Source organism: Meles meles, chromosome 10 (assembly GCF_922984935.1).
Source record: "Meles meles chromosome 10, mMelMel3.1 paternal haplotype, whole genome shotgun sequence".
Classification (NCBI taxonomy): Eukaryota; Metazoa; Chordata; class Mammalia; order Carnivora; family Mustelidae; genus Meles; species Meles meles.
Window position 1 is genome coordinate 15,484,058 of NC_060075.1, and position 27,917 is coordinate 15,511,974.

Genomic DNA, 27,917 nt, shown 5'->3' on the forward strand with positions numbered 1-27,917 from the left:
CCCTGGAAATTGAGACCAGTGTTCTAGAAAAGGGTAATCTTATATGCCAGTCGCAGTCTCATGGTGAACCAATTCTATGGTTGGCAATTTGTTGTAAAGCAAGTACTTATTTTTAGCTCTCTCAACTGTATGTGATTAGAACTTCTCAGAAAGGGAAGTATTAACCTCCATATTCACAAGGGGACAAACGTGAAATGTGCAGGGCTGAAGGAACAGCACCTTAACTTTCGGTCCTCCAAAGGAAGACTGCTATAAAAGGCAGCTCTGTTTTTGCCCTCTATTTTTACTTTTCCTTTCTCATTTGTGGAATTTACTCTCTTTTCCTGGGTAAATACTTCTTTCCCCGCACTCTTACAAATCAGCTGGCACTGGGTAACAACTCTCAAGAGTGGCCAGCAATTACGGACTCAAAAATAGATTTAGATACTGTTTCAATACAAGGGAAATTCTGTGGGTGAAGAAGAGAAAAGTATTAGAGAAAATGTCATAACTGTACAGATGCATAAGCCTGAAGCCATAGCCATTCTCTTTCATTTTTAAAGCTTTGTGGCTTGAAGGATTTTGTAGCAGAAAAACATAACAGAAAACAATTGGGGAATTACAATGGAAATAGTGCAAAAGTTCTGAATTTATCTAAGAGATAACTTTTTAAAAAGTGGGAAATCATCCAAAATGGTCCTTAAGAGACAATGAAGGAACTTCCATTAGTCCTTTGGTACCTCACTCTCACAGACCCACTCAGATTTACACATTGCTACAGTCAAGGAACGACACTTGACGCTAGAGTAACGTAGTCTGAGCAATCGGTGTCAGAATGGATGTCAACCCTGCCATCAAGGAGCTCACAGTTTGGTAAGACGTCAGGTGTTCTTCCCTCTTCTAAACTGTTATAGTTGATTGTGTTCGACAGGGGAGGCAACTTTGAAGAGTTAAGACTAGGAACTAGTTATGCACGTAAGAGAAAAACTAAAACCAGTGCTACTTTAATTAAATGGAATCAACTGACTTGCAAGGAAGATACAGAAAGAAAAAAGAGAAATAACTGAGCACTTAAGCAAACTGACATATAAATACCATTATCCTCACCCTCACTCTAAGTACCTTTATGATTGTAGGTTTTGACTGTATTCTAGGTCAGTAGTTCCCAACTGTGCATAATAAGCATGAAGGATAGCAGATGTCCTTCTACCATCGATTCACTGTTCAGGAAAATTAATGTATACACATGAGCAAGAGGATCTCCACAGCAGTAAATGTGACTCAGGAGTGAGAAGCACTGCTGCGAAGTGTGTATAAAATAACAGATGACAGTGCTCTCTAACAAGGTGTGATCTGTCCACTGAAATAGACCGCATATTGCTGAATAAACAGATGCACTGTCCACCAGGTTTGTAACACTTAGTTCTGTCCTACCTCTGCACCATACAACTCTTTAACCATGCAGATTACCTGGTTAATATTCAAAGGAATAAGAAATAAGGAACTCTCATGCAAGCAATTTTTATAAGTAGTCCTTTAAACTTAACAGTGTCCTATGGACAGATGTAGAGTGAGATTTGAACATACCCACAAAGCCAGAGGCACACACAACCTCCTTACAGACAAACACCTTCCCACACTTATATGTAAATAAACTGGTAGAAAACTAAATACATAGCTGGGCAGAGCACTGTAAAAGCTTATGGAGGACAGACTGATGAGTGAAAAATGTACGAGTATTTGGCAGAGAACACATAAAAATGAGAGATGAGTGTGAAAGAAGATTCAGGAGTCACTGAGAGTAGTAGAAAAACAATACTGTGTGAGGGAACAACCAAAGATGTGAAAATTACTTTATTTCTAAGAGGAAAAACTAGATTTCAGAATAGAGATTGTGTATTATATAGATTATACAGCAGTAAACCCTAGAGAGGAAAAAAATAAGATCAAAAGCAAATTTCTGAGGTAAGTAGGCCGAAGGCTCAGACATCATTTTCTTTGTGACTACTTGTAAATAACAATGATAGATGGACCAAGTCTCATAGTATCTACTGAATGCCTCAGTTCCTTACTTCTTAGTGAAAAGACAATTAACAAAAATAATGAATTTATCTTTTTTCATGTTAATAAACTTAAATAAAAATCACTTTTCAATCTCTCAGACACTTAACATAAATAGTAATCATGAAAATGCTTAGCACTAGGCACTGAACTCTCCTCTTCAGATTTATCTTTACAAATATTTTGGTACTTCTTAAGGTCTACCTGCACTGTATCAGTCTGCAGAGGTAATGACAAAATTATTCCTCAATTTTCTTAAAATTTCAACTCTGTCATTTGTGCTCCTGGTATCTAAAGTGTACAAAGTCTTTTCCCATGGAACACCCACCAAAGATGTCTTAAATTCTTTGTTAATTACTTCCTGTGAAAACACGAGTTAAAACAAAGTTCTAGAGGAATAATCTACTGGGTATATTAATATTCCCCTGGATTTGACATGCCTTCTTAATTACTAGAAAGCCATAAGCCTGAAATAAATTGCTTTAGGTCTTCACAGAAGCAACTTAACAAAATCAGGATTTATAAATGTCCACAACTTTATTCAGGGTAAGTAAGAGTCCTACGAAGACAAATTCCCTATTTTGTAAAATTGCTACAAAAAATATTATTATGCCATTCTTAATTACTTTTCCATAAAGAACATTATACATTCCTCTTAGCACTAGAAAAATACTAGTTAAAAGGTTCTTTCCTATGACAGATGCTGGCGAGGATGCGGAGAAAGGGGAACCCTCCTCCACTGTTGGTGGGAATGCAAGCTGGTGCAACCACTCTGGAAAACAGCATGGAGGTTCCTCAAAATGTTGAAAATAGAACTACCCTATGACCCAGCAATTGCACTACTGGGTATTTACCCTAAAGATACAAACATAGTGATCCGAAGGGGCACGTGTACCCGAATGTTTATAGCAGCAATGTCTACAATAGCCAAACTATGGAAAGAACCTAGATGTCCATCAACAGATGAATGGATAAAAAAGATGTGGTATATATACACAATGGAATACTATGCAGCCATCAAAAGAAATGAAATCTTGCCATTTGCGACGACGTGGATGGAACTAGAGCGTATCATGCTTAGTGAAATAAGTCAATCGGAGAAAGACAACTATCATATGATCTCCCTGATATGAGGACATGGAGAAGCAACATGGGGGGTTAGGGGGATAGGAGAATAAATGAAACAAGATGGGATTGGGAGGGAGACAAACCATAAATGACTCTTAATCTCACAAAACAAACTGGGGGTTGCTGGGGGGAGGTGGGATTGGGAGAGGGGGAGGGGGCTATGGACATTGGGGAGGGGAGGCGAACCATAAGAGACTATGGACTCTGAAAAACAACCTGAGGGTTTTGAAGGGTCAGGGGTGGGAGGTTGGGGGAACAGGTGGTGGGTAATAGGGAGGGCACGTTTTGCATGGAGCACTGGGTGTTGTGCAAAAACAATGAATACTGTTACGCTGAAAAAATAAATAAAATGGGAAAAAAAAAAAAGGTTCTTTCCTAGTTAACTGGCATGTTTCCTTTTTACCAAATAATATAGATATTGTATCTGTTTCTTGTTTTCTTTGGTTGTAATTCTAAGTCTTGTTCTCAAGTAAAAGAATTTTTAACCTAGTTCTGCACACTTTTAATTCTTATTAAGCCTTGTTCCATTTCATTCATTTGTGCCAATCCATTTAAAGTATACTACTTCAAATCCTTCTCAGAAGAGTACAAATAAATAAATGTAACTGTAAGTAACAATTTGTATGAATTAATAGGACTTTACATTCTTGAGTAAACTATTAAGCATACCCAGATCTCACTTGAGCGGGATGGTAAAACTCTTTAACAGAGCATATAAACTTATCTTCAAAAATAGGTTAAAAGTAAATGGGATACTTCGTAGCTAGTAAAAATAAGAATGGTTCATGGAATACCTGCTCAGAGTCTGAAGAAGGGAGATTTCTAGTGAACCACTCCCCAACCTTTTTCTCTTCCGTTTTACCTTAATTTCTAAGACACAATGCAGTTTTCCTAAACACTGCATCCCCATAAAGACCAGATAACTGAAGTCGAAATCATTCTGAAGCACTAATACGGGAATGATGAGTTACAGATACATAACTTTATCATCATCCATAGGCATGCGTTGTTTAGGAATGCAATCATTTATCCTCGGTTATAACTGAAGACAACAAAGAGTAGATGAAAATTGTTGTACTGGCTAAATAAACCACTGAATTCCTTTTTGAGAAAGACTAAAAACTAGGAGTAAAATCAAGGATACTTTGATAAACTTTTATAAATTCATATATTTATATCATAGATGATAGATGTCTTGGTTATTTTAAAAGATGCTGAATACAATTGTACTATAATTATCTAAGTTAGGACAGGCCTGCTTCCAAATTTACCTGATGAGAGATGGAAGGTTGCTGGATGGGCCCCTGCATTCTAGGGTTTGGTAAACCCACAGGTGCTGGCCTCCGTTGCACCTGTTGCCTCTGAGCCATTACCTGTTGCTGCATATGCTGGAGTCGTAATTGAGCTAGGCTGATCTGTGTTGGAAACTTGGATAACTGGTTTGAAGATAAACCACCTGGTGGCTGTGAATTCTGTTCCACAACAGGATTCTGCTTAGGCATTTGTGGCTGACTCTCTTTATCTTCAATTACTAAAGAACCTAATCAAAGAGAAAAAGTAAAGTTGTAAAATTTTTCTGATAGTGAAATAAGGTTATTTTTGCTGAACTTCAAATTGCCAAGAATTTTTTTGGTCTCAGAAACACTTTCGACTCTTAAAAATAGAAGATCCCAAAGAGCTTTAGTTTATATAAGTTCTAATCAAATTTTACCTTATTAGAAACCATTAAAAGCATTTTTACTTATCAATTCATTTAAAAATAACAAACCCATAACATTTTTATGAAAAATAATTTTTCAAAAAAATTAGTGGAGTGTCATTGTCTTAGTATTTTTAAAAATCTCTCTACATGTTTCGCCTAAAAGTTGAACTCTTCTGTTTTTGCTGTCTGTCATTATATACTTTGGGTTGAAATATCTGAAGAAAACCGGCCACAGACTGACATGTACTTGGAAAAGGGAGTCAATGTGGTCTCCTGAAACAGCCTCATACTGTATCTTGAGAACTGCTGTTGTTTATCAAAACAAAACAAGCCAACCTGACACTGGTTCTAAAATTCCCACAATATATTTCTGATTCTCTAGTATGAGCAATTCGTAACCTTTCAAGTTCCTTGTACCTTCAAAGTGCACACTACATCAGTCCTCTGAGAGAATACTCTGGCTTACAGTTACACTTTTAGAATTCAAAGGTGCCTCTAAGTGGGTCTGATTAAAGCACAAGGCCAAAGCTTGAGTTCAACAGTACAGAATCAAATGTTTCTGATTTACTAAGCATAAACATCCTAAAAAATATGGTTATCATTCATTAAATACTCACTGTATGCAGGCAATATGATAGTAAGTCTATGTATATCCTTAAGTCCTTTCTTTAGATAAGGGATTTAAGGGTTCAGAGGGATTCAACAACTTACCCAAACTCACCAAGACATTAACTGAACATTCATCTAGATCAATTATTTTTCCCTTGTACTCTTCTATTTCTCAGAAGCCATGGATAAACAAGTTTAGGAAAGCCTGTCTCCTTGTTAGAGTATTTAAGACACAAACCTCATTGTAAATGACAATTTATACAACTGTAAACGATAGCTCTGAGAAGTCTTACAGTAAACAATGCTGTTTAATTTTTTTACAGGATTTGCACAAACTTCACAAATAGGGATGCTGTTTTTATTTTTTTGCTCATACAGATTCATCTAAAATTATATCCACTTATGTGTGTATAGTTACACATATACGCTTAATTTTACCTATGTCTACATCATGTGGTTTATAGTGTAAGCAATATGCTTCTAAGTACACATATTTCTGTATATGACTACTTATGTGGATAGGTTCTCTGTAGAGCTAAAGGTGTGGTGGTTTGGTGGGGTAGGGTAACAGATAGTTACTTATAAACACACTTTGTATTAATATGCCTCTTTTTAGTGATATAGGTGAGATCGTGTGGGATTCCAGTTGCCTGTTACCCACCAATAAATATATTGCTGCATGCACTTTGACACTAAGTCTCAGGGGTCATCTCATCACCATCCTTTTTGTTCTTCTGTTGTATGGATGAGATCTGTGTAAGCTTATTGCTTCCTTTCTTGGTATATTATGACAGCACCGTCTCTCTTTCTAGCCACTTCTTCCTTTCCTACCCAGAATCTAGCCTAGGGAATGAAAGGGTAACCATCTTTGATGTCTTCGAAACACAGTCAATGAGACCAAAAACTGTGATAAAAGGGAATACATTGGTGGCTGCATGAAGAATGCATAGGGAATTCTTAAATTTCTACTTCTATAGATTCCCTGTGAGAAATTAAGAAGCAAAGAAGTGAAGACTTTTTCTACTAGCAAATAATATAGGAAAATTAAAGTAATAACTTCCTGCTGAACTGCCTGCGAAGATATGTGAACTGACCAAAAATGATAAGTCTCCCTTTGTGATTATTCAGTGGGCTCTAATACTTAAAACTGGGTCACTTTTCTGTGTGCATGTTACACTCTAATTAGGAAGTTTAAAAATACATAGTTATTACATAAAAAAACAGAATAAAAAAATGAGAAGTCTTCCCTAGCAAGATCAAGCAAATGAACCTTTAGGCACGTCATAACTGGGTATTAAGAGTAAGTAAGCCAATAGGAGACATACTATTTTATCGGAAAACATTCCCAATATAAAAAAATCCTGTACTGATGGCAGTCACGGGTCAAAAGTTTTATTAACTACAGTACAAACAAGATTGTATGGAAAAAAGAACTTCTAAATCCCGAAGTCTACTCTGTGAGTCAATATAAAGGATGTTCAAATCATCCATTTATTTACATGTGTATTTGTATTCATGCATGTGTCACGCAGACACATAACATTAATAAAAAACTGGCAAAATTCCATGTCTTCAAAACGGTAATAAAAACACTTTGGGGGTAAAGGGAATACATTTTCAGTAACATATCATAATCATTAAGAATTCCAGAAACAAATGGCACTCTGAGAAAATGGACATAAGGGCATACCTAAATTGATAATATTTTGAGCCCAGAAACTAGGATCACAGTGAAACTGGATGGTATTGTTGGTCACTGGGGAAGCATCACACCTCGCTCGAAGAAGGTGCCGTAACCGGTATGTAATCTAGAATAAAGGAGAGACAACTAAACATTGGCATCTTTAATCAGGCAAATAATTTATTAAGTTCCCAGTAAATACACATCTCTGGTATGTATGCTAACACAAAATAAGTAATCCCATCTAAGTTAAAAATGTGGATAAGCAGGTTTTTTTTTTTAAACATGTTAAAAGTTTTGAGATATAATTCAATTAGCTATACTACTGAATACAAAACTGAAAAGTATCTTAAAGTGATAGGTTAAAGTCAGTTTTTTGAATTACTAAAACCTCAGAGAAGTACCAATTAAGTATCTGTAAAATAAATTTTAACACATTTTGCTCTTTTATTTATTTTACTTACTCTTTTAAAGAAGGATTTAACATTTATATTAGGGGGCTAATGAGTTATGAGAAGTACAAATTAATCTCAGCTAAGGATTGTTCTCCTTGCTTTTATGTTTGGGATCTCGTGTCATCACACCGTATCACCCACCTCCTTCCATATTGTAGTTCTCAGTGAATAGTTGGTCATTTTTCCCTCAGTCCTTGAAGAATTTAGTTCCTGGCTCATTATCACCATCTCTAACATTACTCTTGTCATTAATTCTTGGTGATTTTAATATCCAACCAGCTGATCCTTCTTTCCAGCTTCCTCTAGTCCCTGGTACCAATAATGTTATAAACCTTAAGGGTCCTATCAGTGTTTGCTCTTATAATTTTCCCCTGTCCTTTGAGCTCACCTCACCATTAGCCTTACCCAATTGAAAGCCTAGGGTCAATCACCATAATCCCTTGCATACACCCTTATATCTCTTTCTCTCACAAGCTCTAGCACATGTACTTCTTTCCCTCTTAACTTTTCCCCAAACAAAGCAAAACAACCCTGGTTTTATATCCAACTTTTGCCCAGATATAAATGGACTAATAAACACATGACAATTTACTTTAGGTAGGCCCCTAAATTTGACTGGCTATCCTGACATTTTTCTGGTACTTTACTTCCCCACCCTCCTAAATAACTACTCAAATTTTCTTCTCAAATCTCTAGCACCTCCTTCCTTTTCCATTCTCAATCTCAGCTGATGATTTTGCTTATAATTTTACTGAGAAAGCAAGGAACAATTAGGGACCTTCTACAAATTCTCACCACTTGTCAGTATAAGTGTTCCCTCTTATTACAATGGATTAAATGGTCATTTCTTTAAAAGAGTTTGAGAGAGACAGAGAATAAGCAAGAGAGCATATACCCGAAGCTGGAGGGAGGAATGGGGTAGTGGGTGTAGAGAATATCAAGCAAACTCCCCCTTGGAGCCTGGAGACTGATGTGGGGTTTGATTCTAGGACCCTGAGATCATGACCTGAAATGAGCTGAAATGAAGAGTCATAAGCTTAAAAGACTGAGCCACCCAGGTGCCCCTAAATGGCCATACTTCTAAAGCCAGTCCTTCCACTTGTGCAACAGTACCCAACCCTTCTTGTCTACTCACAGACACTGCTCAGCAATTTTCTTCCCTCTCCTGTATCACCTAAGCTTCCATTTTACTAGATCACTCTTATCAACATATAAACATGCTTTAACTTTTCCCAGCTGAAAACAAAACTCTTGGCTCCTTTTCTCCTAACACCCACTGCTCCATTTTCCTGCTCTTCTTTTTACAGAAAACTCTTTAAAAAACTCATCTATTTTTACCGCTCTCTGTTCCCCTCCTCCCATTTTTTTCTGAAACCCTTTCTTTCACTTGGCTTTCAGCATACTATACTCTCATGGTTATGCCTTTATTTTACAGGCTGCTATTTTTCGGGGCCACTGAGAATAGGTTTTGGTTCCAATGCACCATCCCAGTCTCCAGTGTTTGTTCTTCCACTCTTCCAACTGCCCTCTACTCTCCTATACCCACATAGTTTAAATTACTCTTTAATTTGTAGCTCAAGTCTGGATCTCTCTTTTGAATTGGCATTTCCAACTGCTAAGTCAACATCTCCACCTGTCTGACAGGCACCTCAAATTTAATATGTCTAAAAGATAACTTCTGATCTTTCTCTTCAAGTCTACTTGTCTTATAATCTTCTCCATTATTGGCAGCACTACTTTTCCACCACTTTGTCAGTCCTTGGTTCCTCTCTGTTTCTCAAGCCCTACATTTGTCAGCAAATCCTACTGCTTCTATCCTTAAAAGACATGGATAACCCTACCAGTTTTCCTATCAACTCTATTAATTTTCCTCCTACTACCTTGGAAAAACCACCTTATTGCAATAAGATTCTAACTGATCTCCTTTATTTCTTCTTTGCTCTTAATAGCCACAGTGATTGTTAAAATATAAATCATATTCCATTCTTCTTCTCAAGTCCCTCTCACATGGGTCCCCATCTTACTCAGATTAAAAACCAAAGTCCTCATAAGCAACTACAATGCTTATGCTATTTGACTTCGCATTACTTCTCTTACTCATACCACTTTCTGCTTCTTTACCCTCTGGCCCCCCCAGGCTTCCTTGTATCTGTACCACAAAAACCTCCACCTCTATCTTTGCATTTGCTGTGTTCTCTGCCAGAATTTCTTTCCCTTGAGTATTTACTTCCAACAGGGCTTGCTTCCCCAATTCCTTCAATATCTGCTCAAATATCACCCTTTTTAGATATATTTATGTCTCTAAAACTATAATCCCTATCCCCCAATCTTCCCAGACTCCTTTCCTTAATTTACTTTTCTCTAGAGCACTTAACACTACGTAAGAGTATAAATATTTTACTTATTTCTGTACGCTCTCCACTAAAACCCAACTCCTTGAGGGCAAAAATTGTATTGTTTTCAGTTTTCCCCGTGCTTAGAATGCTGCCTAATACACAGCAGGTATTCAACAAGTAAGCATTGAGTAAATAAATTTGCTTCACTTGCTAAATTATTTCCAACAGCTATAATAAGTTCTGAGTCAAAAACCTTGAACTTATTTTGGGACTATGCGGAACACATGGCACAGTGTGTAGCAAACAGCACTCAACACAGTGTTCTTCTCCCCAAGTTTTTCTCCCTCTAATTTTTACATCCTGTAACAGTTCTCACTATAAGAATGCTAACCAAAGTAATTATTCCAAGAATTTTCCCTCATTAATACACTCATGTTTTTATCATTTCCCAAAATTTGATCATTTTGAAATAATTTTAAGATTGTAGAAAACTGAAAAGAACTCTTTACCCAGATTTCCCAACCGTTAATGTATTAGCAGATTTGTTCCAGTGCCCGCCCAACTGCTTCCGCACACATACACTATTACTTATGTTTTTCTGAACCTCTTGACAGCAAGTTGAAGACATGAGGTTCTGTCTAGCCCAAGTACTCCAGTAAGTTTATCTTAAAACAAAGATCCTCTAACGTAAGTGGCAAGTTCCAAATTCCAAAAGCAGGTTTGTCACAACACTACACTCCAATCCAAAGACCTCATTCAAATGGCAAGTCTTGCAACAGGGTCACTTCCCAGAATGCTATCAAGGAACACAGGTTGGGTTTAGTTGCCACATCTCTCCAGTTCCTTGATCTTTCCCTGTCATTTATGTCCTTGATAGCTTTGAAGAGTTTGGGGCTTATATTCTGCAAGATGACAACATAGGTCTGAATGTAGTTCCTCCTGATCAGACTTAGTAAAGCATCTTTGTCAGGAATCCCACACAAAGATAACGTGCATTTCTTAGCGCATCAGATCAGAAAGCTTAGGATGTCAATTTGTCCCACAACTGCTGATACAAATCCTCATCACCTGGCAATTCTGCTGCCCAGTTTCTCCACCTTAAATTCACTGGATTTCCCTCTTTGTAACTGGTTAGTATTTTGCAAAGAGGTATTCTAGGATTACACTGAATCCTTTTCCATCAATTCTCTATTCACTAGGTTAGTGTACTCTGATGACTCCTTAATTACCTCTACGATAGTAACCAAAATGTGCTGCTTATCTACTATTCTTTTTACATTTACTGATTTACATTGTGAAATACACTTTTCCCTTCTTTATCACTTATGTAGAAAAAAATGGTTAAAATCAGAAATGTGAGCACTTTCTTAAAAGAAAATCAGCTCTATTAAATAAAGGGAACTGTGACATAAACCCCTGGGACATACCTTTCCCCACTTCGGGTACTATGCTGTAAATCCCTTCTTTTGCTATTGAAAAGCTAAGACACAATTTAATTACAACTCAGTATCTATTTGCTAATTAAGCTGTGCAAAGGTCTAAAAATATTATCAAACTTGGGCAAACTCTATTCATTAAGTAATGATGTACTTTCCTGTCAAGATGTAAGAACTCTCTGTCAAATTATTTTACTACCCATCTAAAATGTAAACCTTGGGCACCTGGGTGGCTCAGTGGGTTAAAGCCTCTGCCTTCGGCTCAGGTCATGATCCCAAAATCCTGGGATCGAACCCCGAATCGGGCTCTCTGCTCAGCAGGGAGCCTGCTTCCCCCTCTCTCTGCTTGCCTCTCTGCCTACCTGTGATCTCTGTCAAATAAATAAATAAAATTTTAAAAAATAAAATAAAATACAATACAATAAAATGTAAACCTTGTCAAAATTCCTGATACATGTTTTAGAAAAATTTGAAAGGTCATAAAATCTGGTTAGTGTAGAAGATAATGGTTCCATGAACTGGAAACCAACGAGAATTAAGACACTTCGGTCCAAAACCTATGGATTACAGCAAAGGCGGTCCTAAGGGGGAAATACATAGCCATCCAAGCCTCCCTCAAAAAAAATTGAAAAATCCAGAATACACCAACTGTCTCTGCACCTTAAAGAACTGGAGAATCAACAACAAATCAAACCAACTCCACACATAAGAAGGGAAATAATCAAGATTAGAGCAGAGATCAATGAGACAGAAACTAGAGATACAGCAGAACGTATCAATGAAACCAGAAGCTGGTTTTTTCAAAGAATCAATAAGATCGATAAACCATTGGCCACACTAATCCAAAAGAAAAGAGAGAAAGCCCAAATTAATAAAATTATGAATGAAAAGGGAGAGATCACAACTAACACCAAGGAAGTAGAAACAATCACCAGAAGTTATTATCAACAGTTACATGCCAATTAAGCTAAGCAACCTAGATGAAATGGATGCATTCCTGGAAAACTATAAACTCCCAAAATTGAACCAAGAAGAAACTGACAACCTGAATAGACGGATACCTAATAACGAGATTGAAGCAGTGATCAAAAACCTCCCAAAAAACAAGAGCCCAGGACCTGACGGATTCCCTGGGGAATTCTACCAAACTTTCGAAGAAGAAATAACACCTATTCTCCTGAAGTTGTTTCAAAAAATTGAAGCAGAAGGAAAACTTCCAGACTCTTTTTATGAAGCCAGCACTACCCTGATCCCCAAACCAGGCAAAGACCCCACAAAAAAGGATAATTTCAGACCAATATCCCTGATGAATACGGATGCTAAGATTCTCAACAAGATCCTAGCAAACAGGATCCAACGGTACATTAAAAAGATTATCACCATGACCAGGTGGGATTCATCCGTGGATTACAAGGATGGTTCAACATTTGCAAATCAATCAATGTGATAGAACAAATCAATAAGAGAAGAGAGAACCACATGGTCCTCTCAATTGATGCAGAAAAAGCATCTGACAAAATCCAGCATCCGTTCCTGATTAAAATGCTTCAAAGTACAGGGATAGAGGGAACATTCCTGAACTTCATAAAATCTATCTATGAAAGACCCACAGCAAATATCATCCTCAATGGGAAAAAGCTTGCAGCCTTCCCGTTGAGATCAGGAACACGACAAGGATGCCCACTCTCACCACTCTTGTTCAACATAGTATTAGAAGTCCTAGCAACGGCAATCAGACAACAAAGAGAAATAAAAGGTATCCAAATTGGCAATGAAGAAGTCAAACTCTCTCTCTTCGCAGATGACATGATTCTTTATATGGAAAACCCCAAAGACTCCACCCCCAAACTACTAGAACTCATACAGCAATTCAGTAACGTGGCAGGATACTAAGTCAATGTACAGAAATCAGTGGCTTTCTTACACACTAACAATGAAAATACAGAAAGGGAAATTAGAGAACCGATTCCATTTACTATAACACCAAGAACCATAAGATACCTGGGAATAAACCTAACCAAAGAGGTAAAGGATCTGTACTCGAGGAACTACAGAACACTCACGAAAGAAACTGAAGAAGACATGAAAAGATGGAAGACCGTTCCATGCTCTTGGATTGGAAAAATAAACATTATTAAAATGTCTATACTGCCTAGAGCAATCTATACTTTTAATGCCATTCTGATCAAAATTCCACTGGTATTTTTCAAAGAGCTGGAGCAAATAATCCTAAAATTGGTATGGAATCAGAAGAGACCCCGAATTGCTAAGGAAATGTTGAAAAACAAAAATAAAACTGGTGGCATCATGTTACCTGATTTCAAGCTTTACTACAAAGCTGTGATCACCAAGACAGAATGGTACTGACATAAAAACAGACACATAGGGGTGCCTGGGTGGCTCAGTGGGTTAAAGCCTCTGCCTTCAGCTCAGATCATGATCCCAGGGTCCTGGGATCGAGCCCCACATCGGGCTCTCTGCTCAGCAGGGAGCCTGCCTCCCCCTCTCTCTGTGCCTGCCTCTCTGCCTACTTGTGATTTCTGTCTGTCAAATAAATAAAATCTTTTTAAAAAAAAACAACAAAAAAAAAAACCAGACACATAGACCAGTGGAACAGAGTAGAGAGCCCAGATATGGACCCCCAACTCTACGGTCAAATAATCTTCGACAAAACAGGAAAAATATACAGTGGAAAAAAGACAGTCTCTTCAATAAATGGTGCTGGGAAAACTGGACAGCTATGTGTAGAAGAATGAAACTCGAACATTCTCTTACACCGTACACAAAGATAAACTCGAAATGGATAAAAGACTTCAACGTGAGACAGGAATCCATCAGAATCCTAGAGAAGAACATAGGCAGTAACCTCTTCGATATCAGCCACAGTAACTTCTTTCAAGATATGTCTCCAAAAGCAAAGGAAACAAAAGAGAAAATGAACTTTTGGGACTTCATCAAGATCAAAAGCTTCTGCACAGCAAAGGAAACAGTCAACAAAACAAAGAGGCAACCCACGGAATGGGAGAAGATATTTGCAAATGACAGTACAGACAAAAGGTTGATATCCAGGATCTATAAAGAACTCCTCAAACTCAACACACACAAAACAGATAATCATATCAAAAAATGGGCAGAAGATATGAACAAACACTTCTCCAATGAAGACATACACATGGCTATCAGACACATGAAAAAATGTTCATCATCACTAGCCATCAGGGAGATCCAAATTAAAACCACATTGAGATACCACCTTACATCAGTTAAAATGGCCAAAATTAGCCAAGACAGGAAACAACTTGTGTTGGAGAGGATGTGGAGAAAGGGGAACCCTCTTACACTGCTGGTAGGAATGCAAGTTGGTGCAGCCACTTTGGAGAACAGTGTGGAGATTCCTCAAGAAATTAAAAATAGAGCTTCCCTATGACCCTGCAATTGCACTGCTGGGTATTTACCCCAAAGATACAGATGTAGTGAAAAGAAGGGCCATCTTTACCCCAATGTTTATAGCAGCAATGGCCACGGTTGCCAAACTGTGCCCTTCAATGGACAAATGGATAAGGAAGATGTGGTCCATATACACGATGGAGTATTATGCCTCCATCAGAAAGGATGGAATACCCAACTTTTGTAGCAACATGGATGGGACTGGAAGAGATTATGCTGAGGGAAATAAGTCAAGCAGAGAGAGTCAATTATCATATGGTTTCACTTATTTGTGGAGCGTAACAACATGAAGGACATGGGGAGATGGAGAGGAGAAGGGAGTTGAGGGAAATTGGAAGGGGAGGTGAACCACGAGAGACTATGGCCTCTGAAAAACCTGAGGATTTTGAAGGGGCGGGGGGTGGGAGGTTGGGGGAACCAGGTGGTGGGTATTAGGGAGGGCATGTATTACATGGAGCACTGGGTGTGGTGCAAAAACAATGAATACTGTTATGCTGAAAAGAAATTTAAAAAAAATTATTTTTAACATGTAATAGAGAAAACTATAACTCACCCATTAAATTCTTGATTTTACTGAAAAAAAAAAAAAAAAAAAAGATATGGCACATATATACAATGGAATATTATGCCCCCATCAGAAAGGATGAATACCAAATTGTTGTATCAACATGGATGGGACTGGAGGAGATTATGCTGAGTGAGATAAGTCAAGCAGAGAGAGTCAATTATCATATGGTTTCACTTACTTGTGGCGAATAAGGAATAACATGGAGGACATTAGGAGAAGGAAAAGTGAATTGGAAGAAATCGAAGGGAGAGATGAACCATGAGAGACTGTGAACTCTGAGAAACAAACTGAGGGTTTTGGAGGGGAGGAGGGTGTGGAATTAGGTGAGCCTGGTGGTGGGTATTAAGAAGGGCACGTATTGCATGGAGCACTGGGTATGGCGCTTAAATAATGAATCTTGGAACACTGAAAAAATAAAATTTTTAAAAGTAAAAATAAATAAATAAATAAAATAAAATGTAAACCTTGTCAAAACTCCTGATACATGTTTAAGAAAATTTTGAAAGGTCATAAAGCCTGGCTAGTGTAGAAGATAATGGTTCATTAAATATACTTTTTTTTTTTTAAGATTTTATATTTTTTTTCTGAGAGAGAGAGAGTGTGCACAAGCAGGGAGATCAGCAAGTGGAGGGAGAGGGCGAAGCAAGCTCCCCACTAAGCAAGGACCTGGGGATCAAGACCTCAGCCAAAGGAAGACACTTAACTGACTGAGCCACCCAGGTGCCCCAGTGGTTCTTGAAGTATACTTGTTAATCCTTTCAGAAGTATCTGAACTTAAATATACTCAGGTTTCACACTGAAAACTTCAAAAAGCAAAAGATGAAAAAAGTTTTTTAAGATATAAAGATATGAAAACAGCTTTCAAGATAGTAATACTGTATACTGTCTCCTTTCTATTGAAGTTAAACTTAAAGAAAAAATTTAGTATCTGAATTTCCAATCCTGTAAAAATTAACATGCAGTTTTGTTTATACTTAGAATTTCTGACAGAAGATGTTTTATCTGCGATTTTTTCACCTTCAATCTTTTGTTTCATTCCTATACATCAAGCAGTGAGTAACACAAAATGCCTACCTTTAAGAAGTACAGAGTCTAATGAGAGTCATAAAAACATGCAAATACAATAGTAGATAAAAGTCAGTAATAGTATGATGAAAATATGCACAAAGGATTTGCAAACACAGAGAACAAATATTCAATCTAGTTTTGGTCATGAAAAACTTCCTGCCAAGAGGAAAGGAAGACAAACCTAAACTGAAGCTGGCAGTCTTTAAAAAAGTTGAACATTAGTTACTCAGGAAAGAAGAGGCATTCTAAGAAAGGGTACCAGTACCCAGGCAAGAAGCATCGTATACTGTGAGCCCCAAGGAATAGAAGCAAGGTGCTGCCAATAAGAACTTCAGGAAAACATAAAGAAGGTCTTCAAAGAGTAATCAGATGGGAGCAGAGGAAAAAGAAGAGATTGTAAAATTCCTTTTGTAACTTAATAGTTTCCTAATTGCTATTATTATAGAAATATTTACTGCTAGTAAAAGGGATGATAGTGCTTAACTCTCCTGGTCTTTCTTCTGTTAATATTTCTTGCCCTCCTTCTAAATTACATAAGGATAAACTCAGTGTTAACATGCTGACAGAAGAATCCTGAGGAAATACTGTGAAAATGTTTCAATATATTTAAAACTTGACTTCTGAAAAGATTCCACTGTTGCACTGGATTTTGTTTATTGGCCATAATTCCTATAGCAAAAAGATGAACTGAGAATTGCAAGTCAAGCTTGAAGTTTCAGACCTGCAAGGCATTTCTTATTTTTTTTAAGCACATAAAAGCCATCATTTAAAGGATAACCTGAGTAAACATGGCTACAGGTAACAAGCCTAAGAATGATGAAAAACAGTATAGAATGTAGCAATTTTCAAAGCTTTGGAGGTTGGAAACCCTTGTAAGTGTTTACAGATCATCATGAGCCTTAGCTCTGTAGGCATTACAGGCAAATTATTTTATTAACCACATTGGCTACTGGTAATGCCTTGAGGCCCACTTGGGTTCCATAGGCTTTTAAAAATTAGGAAAAAAATGATTTAGTCAATTAGGTATTGGTTCCATATAACTGATTCCTTATAATTTGCTGAGCCCATTTTCTCCTATATATAAAATAAAACAATATCCTTCTCTCCTATGTCAAGAAATCATTAAAATAACTAAATAATCGATCTTCTATTTTTATTGTTTTCTATTATAATTGTAAAAATCACAGAATAAAGTTTGAGGAATTTTTAAACAGAAGAGATTGAATATCTGTACGAATGTCTTACACATATGTAGTAACAATATTCAATAATCCTAATTTTTCATCATAATTGAAAAAAGAATTCTCTCATTTTCTACTTTTTCTGTTTCACTTTCAGAAAAATATTCAGGAAAACAGAGAAGATAGATATCTATATAGGAGCTGTTTTTCATTACATCAATAAAGCACTTTAAAAAAGAAAAGACTCAAGGAAGATTCTATCACTGAATATTATGAAAGAAAAAATTCTAAGAGTGAATGCAATGCATGATTAAGAATGGTTTCAGAAAAGTTACTAATCAGTTTGTTGTTTGTTTTTTAAAATATTTTATTTATTTGACAGACAGAGATCACAAGTAGGCAGAGAGGCAGGCAGAGAAAGTGAGGAAAGCAGGTGTGGGGCTCGATCCCAGGACCCTGAGATCATGACCTGAGCTGAAGGCAGAGGCTTAACCCACTGAGCCACCCAGGCGCCCCTTAAATACTACTGTTTTCCCTGTCAAATAAGCAAAGATTTCCCAATTAGAACAAATTGAGGGTGGATGGCAGGGGGAGGAGGGCAGGGAATGGGCTAAATGGGTGATGCAGATTAAGGAGGGCCCTTGTCCTGATAAGCACTGGGTGTTACATGTAACTGATGAATCACTAAATTCTACTCCTGAAACCAATATTACTCTACATGTTAATTAACTAGAATTTAAATAAAAACTTCAAACAAATAAACAACACCCCCCCCCCCAAAATGATGCACAAGTTTAAGTGAAATATTACATGAAAAATGCTTGGAATTAGTGTCTGATACACTATAGGTGATCAAGAAATATTTACTATTATTATTATTTTTAGTATTAAGTATAATAGCCACTGAGAGAAAACCTGGAAAAGAATAAAACAGGAATGACAATGGTAGATTAAAACTGAAGTTATACCTAAACTATGGTAGTTAATATATTTTTTAAAACCAAAATATTTTGATTAAAATTAGAAACAGGTAAAAAAAAATATATAGAACTAGGTGAAGGGCAATGAAGTACAAATAAACTAACAAACATTTCTGAATGTTAAATATTCTAATACTGCCACTGTTTCTCTGTGTTTTGATGGTATGTGAAATGCATTATTCAGTCTATCTTACCAGTCGCTTGCTATAAAGTAATGCTGTACTGCTGCCACTGGAAACTGCCCATTTAGAGAAATGCATGACATGCTCCAACTGTTTAGAAAGCCCAGCCACTTCCTGTTGTTGTTGCATAAGTTTCATGCGATGGTCCTTTGCAAGGCTCTGAAAAGAAGAAAATTTCAACATTTGTCTTGCATATAACGTATTTTAATTGTCATTTTCAGATTACCAAATTAGAGTAACTGCCACCTCTGAGAACTCAAATGATAGAAACTTAAAATACGCTTAGTGGTTTTCTCCCTCAGTATGAAGGATCGCTTTCACTGCCCCCAAAACCCGTGCCCCAAACACTGCGGAGCTTCTGCTGCTGCCACCATCACCACTGCTGTCACTGCCTCCGCACCCCCACCCCTGACCCTTGGTCTAGTAGTTTGACATATTCTGCAAATTTAGGTCTCTGTTCATGCAACTTCCAAAATCCAAAAGGGACAAAAGTCATGGATTAACTATGACATAGTAAATGCCTGTTAAATTCAATACTCACAAAGAAAACAGATGTATCATCCAGCAATCTAATAAAATTACCAGATCACACGATTTGTGCAATCACAGGATTTCACCTTTTCAGGCATTCTAGTCTTGACTGCAACCACTTTGTGGCCAGTCATGCCATATGGTAGACAACATTATTACTTTGTAGTTAGAAAGGGAGGGATATATTTTTTGTCTTTTGAGAATTACCTTGGGAGCCAATTGATAAAACGACTAGAGGTGCCAAAGCATTCTCAGAAAAACTACATAAAAACAAAGTACAGAATATCTCTAAGCAAAGCACACAAGCAAGAACACAGATTAATCAAAAGTAGAGAGCACTGGGGGTGCTTGGGTGGCTCAGTCGGTTAAGCGTCCAACTGGCAGTTTCAGCACAGGTCATGATCTCAGGGTCCTGGGATAGAATCCTGCATCTAACTCTGTGTTTAGCGGGGAGTCTGCCTGGGATTTTCTCTTTCCCACTGCCTTTCGCCTGTTCGCATGTGCATGTTCTAAAATAAATAAATAAAATCTTAAAAACAAAAAAGAGAGAGTACTGAACTTGGGTTATTTTAAAATTCTCTATCCAAAAGTCTTTGCAAGGAAAGGGGAAAATGACAGAGTTTTGTACTGATCCTGAAGTTTAAAAATAAAATTGCTACACTCCAATATAGATTTACATTCTCATTTTAAAAAAATGAACCTAGATCCTGACCCTAGTCAATTTCAAATTTGGAAAATACACAGGTACTGAAGTGAATTAAGGGAAATCTGCAATGACAGTCAATGGCTTTTTACATCTAATTTTAGAGATGACTTACTTTTTACAGTGGTTAGAAATAGCCTAAATATTTCTTTAGAGACATACTAGAACAAATGTAAGTTTTGTTGACTTTGGGAGAGGTTGTACATTGACAATAAGAAGCCTTAGTTACTTGGGTCTTCTATGGTAAGAACTATTTGAGCCAATTTCTGGATTCTTAGATAAAAGTGGCTACATATGTTTAAGAAGGATTCTGTGAACCAGGAGAATGGATATGAGGACCAGAGGCATATTTAAAAGGTGTTATAAAAACTGTAAGTCAATAAAGTTGATTATAAAGAATACTGATGACTAGGTTCTTCATTCCTAGAGATTTGGGATCTGGTCATCTTTTGTTATCTTTAAGTGATTCTAATTTACAGAGAAGTCTGGAAAGAGCCACAGCAATGCATGCACTGCTAATCTCTGAGAAAGCAAATCTGAGGTCTGATTTTAAGCGGAACTTGGAAAACCTTGTTTAAAATGGTTCTTTAAAGAAAAAAATAATTCACAGAACCTTGAAAAATAGTTCCTGTAAATGAGGCTGTCTGGACAGACACTTCTTCACTAAATAAGTATCTGTTTCCAAAAGAACAGAGAATTATTTTAGTCTTTGTTTCCTGTATGTCTGATAAGCCATGGGAATCATCATGCTTTCCCAGGAGGAATAGGACTCCCTGGGACAAAGACCTTATAATTTTGTCAACTACAAAATAAAGAGTTTGAACTAAATTATTTCTAGGAGTGGTTTATCCCCCATCTTTAAACATCAGAATTCTAATTCTCTTCTCACTGTAAATTGCTTGCTTTACTGTGAATTCTTTCTGCACCAATATACTCAAGAATACTAAAATATCATGCAATTAATATTATGTTAATATACCATGGAGAAGTTGTAACCTCGTATTATTTGGAGTCAAACACTGACTTTGGATCCTGACCTTCATTAGTGTAATAAAGCCCATGAAGACCATAATATCTTTCTTAGCACTGTGAGAAACAACTATCTTAAGTGCCTTGAGCATCCCTCACTACATACTGCTTTCACAGTCAAGACTGTAAAACGTTGAAAGCAGGAGACACGTCCTTTTATCTAATTTCTCATCAGGTTAAATGTTTATGTTTCAAAATGAGTTACAGCTTTGTTATCTTTCTAAAAATTTTTGCTCAATTGTACCGCTTCAGGGACCCAAAACTGTCATTTCAATGAATCTAAAATGATTAATCTCTTCAACATTTACAGAGCTCCTTCTTCAAGCACAGCATTGGGCTTTGTGTTAACAAGTACACACTAAGCCATAAACTCTGACCTACAATGTAGAATCTGGCAAAAGAAAACTCGGGAATGGAGAAGTATTATTGAGTCATAAATGGAAACAATTATACGAAAAAGGTGGGGATTCCAAATTCACAGATACATGAGAAAATTCTGTATTAAATTGCTACAACATACTGTCCCATTAACAGTAACTTACCTCAAGCTGGTGCAGTAGAGCTTTTCCTTTTTTATTTATTTCTACCATCAATGTAAATATAGCAACTTTAATATCCTGTTCCACCTGCTTTTGATTTTGATTTACTTCAATTATCCTGAAAATTAAATGAAAGGGGGAAAATCTAAAATCTAAGGCAGAAGATTGTTTTACAATATTTAAAATTGATTTTTTAATGTGTAATTTAGGCCAAAATGTTTTCAACTCTTAAAAGCTCAGCTGTTTCTAAGGGTCCCTCAGTTTAAATTGACATAGCAGAAATGTAATTCTTTGAAAGACACAGTCACTTAATTCAATCTTAAAACCAAAATGTATAAAATTGCAAGAGAATGAACACATTTTAAGAAAATATGGTTTGGAAAGATCATGATGAAAATCATCCAAGCAAATCAATACTTGGCCTAAAAGGTCAGACAAAAAAAATGATTTATAAACAAGAAAACCATGACTCTGAAAGTGTTCGATTATATCCACTATAACTAAGAAGTAGGAAAGTGTAAATGGGTCACCCCTAGTCATCTGAACGGATACAGCACTCATTATACCTGCACAGAAGCAAAGAGAACAACAGTAGTTTGCTACTTTTAATAACACATTTGTCTTAAAATAAGCAGCTAAATACTACTTTATGTTTCATCAACTACCATGTACAGTTTCTCCTTTGATTAGAGAAAATGGAAAGCTATTTTCATGGAGATTGAGATAGACAGAAAGAAAATACATAGCATCATACCAGACTATCTTACAGAAGCAGAAGAGAATAATGGGACACCCACTAAACATTTTGAGATAAATTAAGTTTCATTTCTCCAGTATGCTTCTCTAATAGTTACCCACTGAGACTTGAAACTAATACGGCATAGATTGTATTCTCTTGCAAATTCTTTAAGGTAGTTAACTAGCACCAACATTAGCTATAAGATTAAGAAACTCAGATCTGGGAAGTGAACAATCCCCTGAAACAAAACAAACCCCAAAAAACTAATTTAAATCCTCATGATGGTTGAACATGATGAAAAAAGGACAAGCAATGCTGTGTTTGCACATGCATAAAAATAAATTAATACCAAAGCAAGCCATCGCAGTAAATGGAATCCTTTCATAATCAGGTAATCTATACAGATATGAGCAATTAGCACCTAATCCAAGGATTCTTTAAGTCTTAGCACAATTCAAAAGCCAAAATCCTTCCATTCAATAATGTATGACTTTGTAAAAACAGCATAAACCACTAACAGAAAGGCAAAAAAAAACAGATGTGGATAATTCACACTACATGATTTGAAGACTTATTACAAAAAGCTACAGTCATGAAGAAAGTGGGGGTACTGGCAAAAAAGAAAAACACAAGGGAACAGAACAGAGTTCAGAAGTAACCTTATACATATGTTGTCAACTGATTTTCTACAAAGGAATCAAGGCAATAACAAAATAAACGAAGTGTAAGAACAGACGAACATCTGTATGTTACAAAAAAGTGAACTTTGGCTTATAGCTCACACCATGTACATCAGAGAATAAGATAAAAGTCAAGAATGCATTCTGTCAAGGGTGGATCTTTTACACAAAATTAATTATTTTACAATTGCTACCATTTGCCATTTAGAAGCACCTAGAACTCACACTCTTCAACATTCCATAAATTCCTTTACAAATTTTCAACTATTCAGATAGAAAACTTTTAAACCCACCACTTACTCTATTTGACAAAAATAGTGTTATGATTAGAATATGGTAAATGAAACAGTATTTGGTTAACACATAACAGTTGTTATGTGAAAAAGAAAGGCAAAATGAATTGAAAACTGATAAGAATAATAAAAACAAAAGATACACAATAGAACTGTTATCATCACAATAAATAAAAATGGGTATAATACTGAAGCACCAAGAAGAGGGTAAATTTAAGAATATCTTTAAAAGAATTAACCAGGGAATTCCTTGAAAAAATTTCCACCATAGCCATGATCCAAAATGACAAGTATAACAGATTATGATGATTGGTCTTTTAAGGAAGATGAGCCACAAAAGACTTTTTCTCTGTGAGTAACATTCAAATCCCCTGTGAGGACTCTCTCATTCGGGCTCTTTCTAAAAAGCATTTCTTGATTTATTTAGGTAATGATAGGTTTCTTTTGTATGCAGAACAACAAAAGAAGAGAGATACAGGATTTCACAGGTGTTGTAAAGGTTGTAAATCTGTCAGTGTGGGTTCCAAATGGGATAAAAATGCTGAGGCTTGACCAACTCCCTCTTCCATGTGGAGGTCAGTGGTTTAATCCCCTAATCACTGAATTGTGAGATATGAGCCTCTGGACAGTTGAAGAGGAGGACTCCAAAAAGTGTAACGGCTAATATGTAAAAACTGTGTCAGTATTATATCTGATAAGGAACAAAAGGGGTGTGAAACTGTTCAATGATCCCCGTTTCCTGGTGTCCTAAGATCTCCACTTTATTGCAGTTAAAAGTTGGCACCCCAGAGAAGGCATCTCAAAGTTTGCCAACACTTAAAAAAGCTATTTGTTACATATATAATCAAATATTAAAGTATTTTACAATACTGGCAAAAGCAGCTGATTTTGTTTTTAAATCCTGGCATTTCTTCAAAATTTGAAACACTAGATAATTATAAATTATCAATATCTGCCAGATAAATGAGCTATTACTCAATGTAGTTCATTACAGTAACAATTTTGAAATTTCATGGCTGAAAAGAATGCTTCCCAGCCCAGTTTCCAGAAACCCAAAGTTTCTGGAGAAGTCTTCTAAGCTATGTGTTATTTGAGCCATCTAACAAGCTTACTCGGACCTACTTCACCATGAGCTAAGTAAAATGTCTGTTCTCAAAGTGAATATACTTAGTATGTTATATAAAGATGATTTTTTTAATAATACCACAAATGTAAATTTACCTGTTTTGGATCTGATTTCCTGTGAATTTTATGTATTTTGTTTTTTCCATCAATTTGGTGATTAGTGTATCTATGATCACTTTCTGATTCTGAAAAGCTTCTTCTATAAATTGATATCTGGAAAGACAAGTAAACAAGCCGATTATTTCAAGCTAATATATCTAAAATGAGGAAAAGCTCCCACACAGAAACTATTTAAGATTAAAAAAGACATAGTAACAATAATCTTTAAAAAAAAAACAAAAAACAAAAAAACACAACAAACCTCTAAATGTCCCTAGAAGGGAGGTTTTTCATGCTTTCAAAGTTATCCCTAAGAAAAAGGGAGTTGTTACAGATATTATTCATGGATACTCTTAAATTACTTTGGAAACTTGGAGAAGGTACACATCTATCATTCATAGTTTTAGCGTCTTAGAGAGTTCAGTTGGCTGACCTGGCAAAAAGTAATCACAGATATTTAAGTAGATTTATTTACTATTTTGCATTTTCATAATTATGAGAGTTTGATGCTATAAACATACATTTTAAAGATCACTTTTAAACATTAGGTAGTCGTGCCACAGAGGACACAAATATATGCCTTTGGGAAAAACAGAAGAGTAAGAAACACTCTTGATGATATGCCTTGTCTGCGATAACGCTTTAACCAACATGAAATACAGCACTTTAAAAAATTTAACTTGGAAGTCGACATGATAACCTCTGACAAACTATGCAGATAACTCAAGAGTAGCTCCAGGGAAACAGTAATATAGAAGATTACCAGTATTACTAATTTTTCATAAAATGCATAAAATACAGTATTTTACATAGTATGATTTAAACGTGCAAGCACACTTAAATCAGTTATAAATAGCGTTGCCAGCATTAGAAAAAAAGGGGAACACAGTTAATAATTGTTGGATTTCCTTCGTACATAATGCACTCTTTGGGACCCTGGTCAGTGTAACGGTAAATGAAAGGGTCAAAATGGTAATTGTTATCTTGTTCCTAAATTCAATCTAAAAATGTCTAATATTCCAGTTCTTTTAGTAGATAATTTTTACCAGATTTAGGAAATTTCCTTTATTCCTCATTTGCTAAGATCTTCTATCATGGGTGTGTGTGTGTATTTATAGAATGTTTCTTCTGTCATGAAATCATCATGCATTTTTCCCTTTCTCTTGATATGAATTATTTTCATATTTCATATCATATTTCATATATATATTTCATTATTTCATATCATATTTCATATGTATGAAAGGTTTTCAAATGTTAAATGAACTGTATACCTAGAACAAAGCCAACTTGGTTGCAGTTATATTGCCCAAAACTCATAGTATTACTGGATTTGGTTTCCTACTTCATTTCTTAGAATTTTCACATTCATTTCATGGTTGAGACAAGTCTGTCATTTTCTATTTTTATTCCCCATAAAACAAGTTGGAGAGAATTCATTCTTTCATCATTCTTTGCAAGGCTGTATGTATTTAAAGGTGTTATTTTACCACACCTATGTTGCTGATTCATCAATTAAGTCATATGGGTCTGTAGTTTTGTGAGAAAGTTACAAATTATGGATTTACATTAAAGGGCTATTCTGATTTTCTAGCTTATCTTGTGCTAGTTTGGTAAGTTGTATTTTCTAAAAATTACCCTCTTTCAAGTTAAAATTTTCGTATCTATTGACAGATATCCTTTTCATAATTTTAAATGCTTTTAGAGATGTGTTGATGACCCTTTTTCTCCTGGCATCCATCAGGTGGGTCTGTTCTCAGTCACTTGTAAAGGAATTTGTCAATTTACTAGTCTTCAGAATGATCTGATTTTTGACTTTACTTCATTAACGCCTGCCCTTATTCTTATTATGCCCTTTTCTCCACTTACTTTAGGTTTAATATACTCATTTTTCTAATTTGAGATAAATGTTTAGTGCATTTACTTTTTATTATTTCATGATACATATTTATCTTTCATCATTGCCTTAACAATATATTTAGGATATTATTTCCATTACCATTCAGATAAAAATACTTTTTGATATCCACTGGGATTTCTTCTTTGCTGCTTTATTTAGATTTATTTCTAACTGCATATTTTGAAATAATTTCCAAGTGAAATCTGCAATGGTACAGAGATCTATACCTTTACATAGCTTGGTTTTTCAAATATTGACTCATCATAGCTCTTTAACACCTTAATAATCAGTATGCATTTCCTAAACACACAGTATTATTCTTCAATTACAGTATAATAAAGAAAATGGACACTGAGATAATACTCTCACCTACTCTACACATCATATTCTAGTTACGTCATTTGTTTCAGTCATGTTCTCTCAATCACTTTTCCCCTTCTAGTCCAGGTTGCAGTATGGGATCACTCATTGCTACATTTAGCTTTCACATGAATTTCATTTCTTCATTTTCAAGTTTTTGGAGAATTTTCTCATCTATTCTTATCTTCTAGATTTAACTGTATTGAGTTTATGCAAGACTTTATATGATTTTAACCCTCTGAAATTTAAGACTGCCTTGATGTATAGTCAATTAAATTTTTTTCTTTTGCTCTTTGAAAAGAGTATGTATTATTAGGTGCAGTGTTCCTAATGTTCAGTCTTTGCTAATTAGGTTATTTGAATCTTACTGAAATATCCTGATTTTTAATCTGTTTGTTTTGTCAATTACTGAAAAAAGTATGTTAAAATTTCCCACTATATGGATTTGTCTTTTTAAAGTTGTCATTTTTGTTATATATTTTAAACCTAAGGGCACATATATATTTAGAACTGTTATATCTTTTAAATGAAGAGAGCCTTCTATTGTATAACATGTTCCTCTTTATCTCAAACAAGGCACTGTTATATAACAGCATGCCTCTGGCTAGTGCTTGTGTAGCACATCTTTTCCCATTATTCTTTCCATATACTTAGGTTCTAGTTGTTGTTCTTATAAAAAGCAAATAGCAGATTTTCTATTCTCTTTCTTATCCAGGGTGAAATCTTTTAATTTGGAACATTTTATCCATTTACACTTATTACAGTTACAAATACACTTATGGATTTACCAACTTACCAAGACCTTATTCAAGCCCATCCATTCTTTGTCTTTTTTGGGCTGTGTTTAGATGGATTAAGTATTCCACTTCCCTTCTCTGTTAACTCTGATAATCATAGACACTTTCACTATTCTTTTAGTGATTACTCTAAACATAACAAAATATAGCTCTGGACTTACCATCTAGTATTAATTTGTACTTTTTTACCCTCTTGAATCTTAGAACACGAACTCCGTATCCTAACATGTCTGTTGTATAATACACACACATGACACACACCAATAAGACATATTTGTTTCATAAGTCAACATTTATTTAGATTTACTC

The 27,917-nt window shown here is 35.8% G+C and overlaps 1 protein-coding gene across 2 annotated transcripts in view; it reads right to left on the minus strand.

The window, feature by feature from the left end:
• Positions 1-27,917, minus strand: part of TRIM24 (tripartite motif containing 24) — a 98,151-nt gene that overhangs the window by 16,697 nt on the left and 53,537 nt on the right. The window contains exons 5-9 of one of the 2 annotated variants that reach the window (XM_046021262.1): positions 24,549-24,665; positions 21,619-21,733; positions 18,826-18,972; positions 7,170-7,287; positions 4,542-4,708 (exon numbers count right to left, since the gene is read on the minus strand). In XM_046021262.1, the coding sequence (XP_045877218.1) occupies positions 4,542-4,708; positions 7,170-7,287; positions 18,826-18,972; positions 21,619-21,733; positions 24,549-24,665 (664 nt within the window). Of the gene's footprint in view, positions 1-4,439; positions 4,709-7,169; positions 7,288-18,825; positions 18,973-21,618; positions 21,734-24,548; positions 24,666-27,917 lie in introns of both variants that reach the window. The other variant, XM_046021261.1, reaches the window with a different exon arrangement.